We start from the raw sequence: 7,277 nt of genomic DNA, 5'->3' as shown, positions 1-7,277 counted from the left end.
CAATCCAGTTCATTAACTAAGCGAAATTTGCAAAACATCAACAGGTACAAATCTGGAAAATTTTCCCTTCTCTCGGCAGCACCCCAGCTTCATTCAAAAACAATTTTCCCAACATATAACCACCTCAAAACATACATATAGACACATAAAACACCTCTAGCTTCATCAATCATTAGCTTAGAGGATCAGCAACCCAACATGTTTCACCAAGACAAGCTAAAACTTCAAGAACCAAAAGCTGCAACAAATCTGAAATTTTGGCTAAGGGGGTGAAGCGGAAGTTTTTGGGTTACCTTTGGTGGTTGTTTTCTAGCTAAATGAAGTGCCTAGTTTCCCCAAGTTCGCTCCTAGAATCACTGAGGTCAGTCGGCACCCCTTGCACTCTGTTTTCTCTTGGTCAGACCAGTCACCGCAGCAGCAAAGCAGCGACCGAAGATGAAAAGGGTTGGGGTTCTGGGGTTTTTGGTGAGCTTGGGGTGGTTCTGTGGTTGGTGGAAGGAAAAAAATAGGAAGCTTTCACCCTGGTCTGAACAACCCAGTAGTAGTAGCAGCGGCAGGAGCAGTGAGAGTAGCAGCAGCAACAACGATCCTCTCCTTCCTCTTGCTCGATCTGGACAGCAGCAAGAAGTGGAGGTGGAAGCTGAAAATGGAAGCTTGAAGACTATGTGTGAGTGGCTGAAGATGAGAAGCTATTGGAGCTTGGAAGGCAACGGTTTCTGCTTCTTCTTGCAGCAGAGGAGCGGAAGTTTAGAGGGTAAAAAAAAAGGTGGTAGCTGGTGACAAGATGGGAGGAAAATTGGGGTAGTCTAGGGAGTAGTCTAATTGACTTTTGGGCATGCTAATAATGGTGGGAAAATTTTGAATTGAATCGCGTTTACGCGCGAGAATTTTATCTACTGGTAGAAATTCCTCATCTAGCATTTTCTCAACTGAATTATATATTTTTATAACCTCTACATATCATACAGTTCAACTTAGAGCTATATTGCGTATGGGAGTGCGAAAATCCAACTTAATGTTTAGCCGAACGCGAACCGTCAAATAAATTTTGAAAATTCATGTAAATTAAAATATAACATTTATATAAGTGAAAACATCATTAATAATATAAATACACATTTTTAAATATAAATTCATATTATTTAATAATTTTCAAAGTTTAAATAATATTTATTTTAATTTTCAGAAATTAATGAAATTTTGAGACCCTCACATCCTTCCCCCCTTAAAAGAATTTTGTCCTCAAAATTCTTACCTGTTCAAGCGAATAATTTTGGATATTGGTCCTTCATGTCCTTCTCTACCTCCCAAGTTGCCTCCTCGACGTCGTGATTTTTCCACAAGACTTTAACCAAGGCAATCTTCTTATTTCTCAATTCTTTAATTTCGCGGTCCAAAATTTTAATGGGTCGCTCCTCATAGGTCAAAGACTCGTCTAATTCAATTTCATCTAATTGAATTACATGACTTGGGTCGGGATGATATTTCTTGAGCATAGATACGTGGAAGACATTATGAATCCTGCTCATACTAGGAGGTAAATCCAGCTGATAAGCCACTTTTCCAACTCGTTTAAGAATTTCAAAGGGTCCAATGTACCTCGGTTTTAATTTCTTTCCCTTCTTGGATACTACCCCTCCTTTCATAGGTTTCACTCTTAGAAAGACTTTGTCCCCTACGTCAAATTCCAAGTCTTTTCTTCGGTGATCTGCGTAACTCTTCTGCCGATTTTGAGCAGTTTGAAGTCTCTTCCTAACCAAGTTAACCTTCTCATAAGCTTCTTCGATCCATGGAATAGCTGTCGGGTCTAAAACTCTCTTCTCTCCTACTTCATCCCAATGAATAGGGGATCGACACCTTCTACCATAAAGCGCCTCATACGGTGCCATTTGGATTGAAGCCTGATAACTGTTATTATAAGCAAACTCTGCCAACGTCATGTACTGGCTCCAACTCCCTCCGAAATCTAATATACAGAATCTTAACATGTCCTCTAGGGTTTGTATGGTCCTCTCCGACTGTCCATCTGTTTGTGGATGATATGCAGTGCTCAACTTCAATTTAGTCCCAAAATCTCCTGAAATTTCTGCCAAAAGCGGGAAACGAACCTAGGGTCTCGATCGGAGACTATACTTACAGGAATCCCATGCAATCTCATAATTTCTTCTGTGTATAACTTGGCTAGTTTCTCCAAAGAGTAACTCATATTCACCGGTAAGAAATGTGCAGATTTTGTAAGCCTATCCACTATCACCCAAACCGCATCATGTCCCCTTTGACTTCTAGGTAAACCCGTCACAAAATCCATGGTAATATGCTCCCATTTCCACTCAGGGATTTCTAAAGGTTGTAACAAACCAGAAGGCTTTTGATGTTCTGCCTTAACCTGCTGACATACTAGGCAAGTCTGTACAAATTTCGCCACATCCCTTTTTAAGCCATCCCACCAATAAAGCCCTTTCACATCCTGATACATCTTGTTAACTCCAGGGTGAATAGTATACTTGGACCGATGTGACTCCTCTAGAATTTCTCTTTTCAAACTTTCTTCACTAGGTACTACTATTCGATCCCTAAATCTCAAAATGCCTTCAGGCCCTAACTTAAAATCTAGGGTTTCCCCCCTTCTCACTTTCTCCAAATAACCTTGTACTACCGGATCCTTCCCTTGAGCCTCCTTAATTCTTTCTAACAAAGGGGATTTTAAGGATAGATTTCCAAACAAGATTTTTAACTTTTCTAAACGAGGATTCCAGCCACTCGCTTCTTCTAACATATCCCATTCTCTCACCATTAGACCCGCTACTTGAGTCCTTCTACTTAGTGCATCTGCAACCACATTTGCTTTCTCAGGGTGATAATTGATTGAACAATCATAATCCTCAAGAAATTCTACCCAACGCCTCTGTCGCAAGTTCAACTCCTTTTGTGAAAACAAGTACTTAAGGCTCTTATGGTCGGTGAATACCTCAAATGTCACCCCATACAAGTAATGTCTCCACTTCTTCAAAGCAAAAATAACAGCGGCTAACTCTATATCATGGGTCGGGTAATTCATCTCATGGGGTTTCAATTTCCTAGAAGCATAGGCCACAACTTTTCCCTTTTGCATTAAAACACAGCCTAACCCTTCTTTAGAAGCATCGGAATATACTACATACCCATAAACTCCCTCAGGTAGGGCTAACACTGGAGCCGTAGTCAATCGCCTCTTCAATTCTTGAAAGCTCGCTTCACATTTAGGGCTCCAAATGAACTTATGATTTTTCTTAGTTAACTCCGTCATTGGGCCAGCAATTTTTGAGAAATCTTTTATAAAACGACGGTAATAACCCGCCAATCCCAAGAAACTTCTAACTTCAGTTGGATTCTCTGGTTGTTTCCACAAAGTAAATGCCTCCACTTTAGTTGGATCCACTGCAATTCCATTCTTAGAAATTCTATGACCCAGAAAAGAAATTTCTTCCAACCAAAATTCACACTTACTGAATTTAGCGTAAAGCTTGTGTTCTCTCAACACTTGTAAAACTATCTCCAAGTGCTTGGCGTGATCCTCTCGGGTCTTAGAATATACTAGAATATCATCTATGAATATCACCACAAATTGGTCCAGATATTTCTTAAAGATTCCCTGCATTAGATCCATGAAAGCAGCTGGGGCATTGGTTAACCCAAAAGGCATTACCGCAAACTCAAAGTGCCCATATCGAGAATTAAAAGCGGTCTTAGGTATGTCTTCCTTTTTAATCCTCAATTGATAGTACCCTTGTCTCAAATCTAACTTAGAGTACACCACCGATCCTTGCAATTGGTCAAATAATCCATCAATCAAGGGCAAAGGGTACTTATTCTTAATAGTCACCTCATTCAAACCTCGATAGTCAATGCACAATCTCAAACTCCCGTCCTTTTTCTTTACAAACAAAACTGGAGCTCCCCACGGTGAGTCACTTTCCTTAATAAAACCTCTTTCTAGTAGGTCCTGCAACTGGATCTTTAGTTCTTTCAACTCCGCAGGAGCCATTCTATAAGGAGTTTTTGAAATTGGGGCTACTCCTGGAACCAAATCAATCTTAAACTCTATCTCCCTTTCAGGTGGCAGAGATGTTAATTCTTCCGGGAAGACATCGGGAAAATCTTGCACGATTGGTACATCTTCTAATTTCACTTGATCACTAGGGGCGTTAATTAAGAAAGCTAAGAAACCCTGGGCTCCCTTGTGAAGCATTTTCCTAGCTCGAATCCCTGAAATCAAAGCAGACGAAGCTAATTTACCCCTTACATCTAGCTTGAGAGTTGCCTCACCTGGGATGTAAAATTCCACCACTTTAGCTCTACAATCTAGCTTAGCATGGTGGTAAGACAAAAAGTCCATTCCTATAATCACATCATACCCCTTAAGGTCCAAACTCACCAAGTCAACTAGCATTTTTCGCTCCCCAACCCAAAATTCACACTCCTTATACACTAAACTAGTGAGCATGCTCTTATTACCCGTAGGAGTCCTAACTTCCAAATCATAGGGTAATCGTACAGGTTTTACATCAATTCCACACATAAAAGCAGGATTAACAAACGAATGAGTCGCACCGGGATCAATTAAAACCTTAGCTAATCGATGAAAGATTGGAACTGTACCTTCGACCACCTCCGAAGGGTCAAGTGCAGGTTGACTATCTAGGGCATAAACCCTGGCCGGGACCTTCGGCCGACTCCCTCCAGAAGCAGTTTGCCTAGAACTTGTGGCACCTCCTTGGCTTCCCCCATTCTCGGAAATCTTAGGATAATTAGCAATTTGGTGCTCAGCACTTCCACACCTGAGGCACTTGCCCTCTTTTCTCCAGCACTCATTTGCGGTATGATTGGCTTTTCCACAGTAACCACAGGTTATCTGAGGGGTTGACACTTGTACACCTTGTGGAGCACTCCTAGGGGGTCCCCTTCCACTTTGACCTCCTCTCACTCCAGATCCTCTCGCCCCAGGGTCTCTAGCTCCAGCACCCCTTGCTAAAGCACCTCTCGATGCACTAGGGATATTCACTACTCCAGTTCCTCTACCCATCTTAGGCGATGGGGCACTTGTAGAAATTGGGTCCCTGCTACCACTAGGGGCATTCCTTTTCCTAGCAAAGAATGACCTAGATTGGGCTCTAGCCGTCTCAAACCTCTGAGCTTTCTCTACGGCATCACTATACGTGTTAATTTGAGCAGTTGCTAGCCCCTCTTGAATCTCCACATTGAGCCCTTGCACAAATCTCCTAATGCGTCTCTGCTCAGTGGCTATCAGGTCAGGGGCATATCGGGCTAATTTAGTAAAGTTGGTTTCATACTCTGCTACACTCATGGCCCCTTGTTTGCACTTAATAAAGTCATCCTCCCTTTTCTCTTGGACTAGAGGTGGAAGAAATTTGGCATTAAACTCACGGGTGAAGTTTGCCCAAGTACTAGGGGTACGGTCTCTATCCCACTTATCCTTAATTAGATTCCACCAAGACCGTGCAGCTTCTTCAAATTGAAATGACGCAAAAGTCACTTTCCGCGTCTCAGTGTAATCCAATGTGGCAAAAATATCAGATATTCTCTCCCACCATCCCTCAGCTATTTCAGGCTCTGGCCCACCTTGAAACTTAGGCGGCCCAAACTTTAGGAACCTCTCCAAGGCCCTATCTTCAGTATCTAACTGCCCACCAGGTTGTTGATGCACTGGTCCAGGACCTTGACGGTCCGTCAAACGTTCTAGCACTTCGGTTATCCTATTAATAGCGGTGGCCATTTGATCTCCGCCCCCGCCCTCGGGTCCCCGATTTTGGTTCACTTCCGACGCTCTATCGCCCCCTTGATTACGAAGGGGTTCAGCCCGTCTCCCTCGACCTCGACCTCGACTTCGGCGTTGACCTCTACCACGGGGATCCATACCTAGTTATGCCTAATGCAAAACAAGAAGTAAGTATACAGAAATTTACACAAAGTTTAAAGAGCAACGCAGGAAAATTGCATAAAACTGAGGAACAAAGCAGAAAATTATGCCAAATGAAGATCAACTTAAGGGCGATAAAAATAACCACAACTAACACATATATTAACATTCGAAATTCCTACAATTAGCATTTCGTTGGGATTTTACAAAAATATAGCACAAAGGTGCTACAAGGTGCAACCAGTCATTCATAATCAAAAGAAGTGCAATCACCACAAAAGCAAGCCATACAGTTACAAAAATACAATGGTCCAAGAGTTAGCACCATCCCAACCAATGTTTACAAATTACAAGTCAAAAGAGAGTCTAACTAAGCCTAGTCCTCAGCGGGACCATCAGATGGATTCCCCTCATCAGGATCCTCTTCTGGATCCTCCTCCGGGTCCTCCTCTGGATCCTCCTCAGCACTAGGAGCTACCTCTGAGGCCCCGTCCATCACCTCATCCACCAGCATGGTAGCATCCGCTAGTATCCCAAAAGCTCGCTCACGAACCATGTCTCTCATCCTAGCCACGCTATCCCTTGCTCTCTGCAGCTCCTCACGGTCTGCCTCAGTTCTAGCTCTCTCCTCTATCACCCATCCAGTCAGCTCTGTTACCCTATTCTGCAGATGAGTCACCATGGCACCTAACTCATCCACGTCCTGAATCAGGGCCAGGTTGGAATTCACCAACTAGCGACGCTCATCGTCTATAGCCAGAACCAAGCGGTTGGGGTAAGAGAAGGTCAACCTACAGTCACACCTAGGAACCCTGGTGTCGGGCGAGTACTGACCACGAGCTCCACCACCCTGAACTTGGTAAAATATAGGCCTAAGAGGCGGCGCGTGACCATTCGCATGCCCGTTACCATTAGCAGCATGTCCATTCCCGTTAGGGTTTTCCATACCTACAAAACAACCAAAACTTTCAAAGTTAAACCTTAGCACCATTAATTTGATCAATTATCACTTAAAATATATCTAAGTATCTCATTCCTATTTCTAGGAATAAAATACCTAACAATTCTCCCAGATACATTTTAACCTAATGCTCTGATACCACCTGTGGCGGCCCCACTTCCCCCTAAGGCGAACCAAAGGGTTGGAAGGTCGCCTGCCTAGCTCTCGCCAGGACTCACTCGCTCTAGCAACTAATATCACCCAACATAAATTGAAAATAAAACCTTACTCCTCGAGCAAGCTAAGTACTTAAATAAATCATACAATTCAACTTATACAGCCCGAAAATACAATTCCAAGTACCAACGAAAACATCGAGTTTAAAATACTTAATTTACAATTTAAAGTTCCTAACTCAGG

General features: G+C 42.8%; 1 protein-coding gene across 1 annotated transcript; it reads right to left on the bottom strand.

The window, feature by feature from the left end:
- Positions 1-1,259: 1,259 nt before the first annotated feature.
- Positions 1,260-5,914, bottom strand: LOC140037936 (uncharacterized). The gene is made up of 5 exons (XM_072083115.1): positions 3,967-5,914; positions 2,104-3,801; positions 1,830-2,071; positions 1,600-1,766; positions 1,260-1,521 (listed from the first exon to the last, which is right to left on the bottom strand). The coding sequence occupies exons 1-5, from the start codon at positions 5,912-5,914 to the stop codon at positions 1,260-1,262; spliced, it is 4,317 nt and encodes a 1,438-aa protein (XP_071939216.1).
- Positions 5,915-7,277: the final 1,363 nt, after the last annotated feature.

Source organism: Coffea arabica, chromosome 3c, assembly GCF_036785885.1.
Source record: "Coffea arabica cultivar ET-39 chromosome 3c, Coffea Arabica ET-39 HiFi, whole genome shotgun sequence".
NCBI lineage: Eukaryota > Viridiplantae > Streptophyta > Magnoliopsida > Gentianales > Rubiaceae > Coffea > Coffea arabica.
This window is presented reverse-complemented; position numbering and strand designations above follow the sequence as displayed.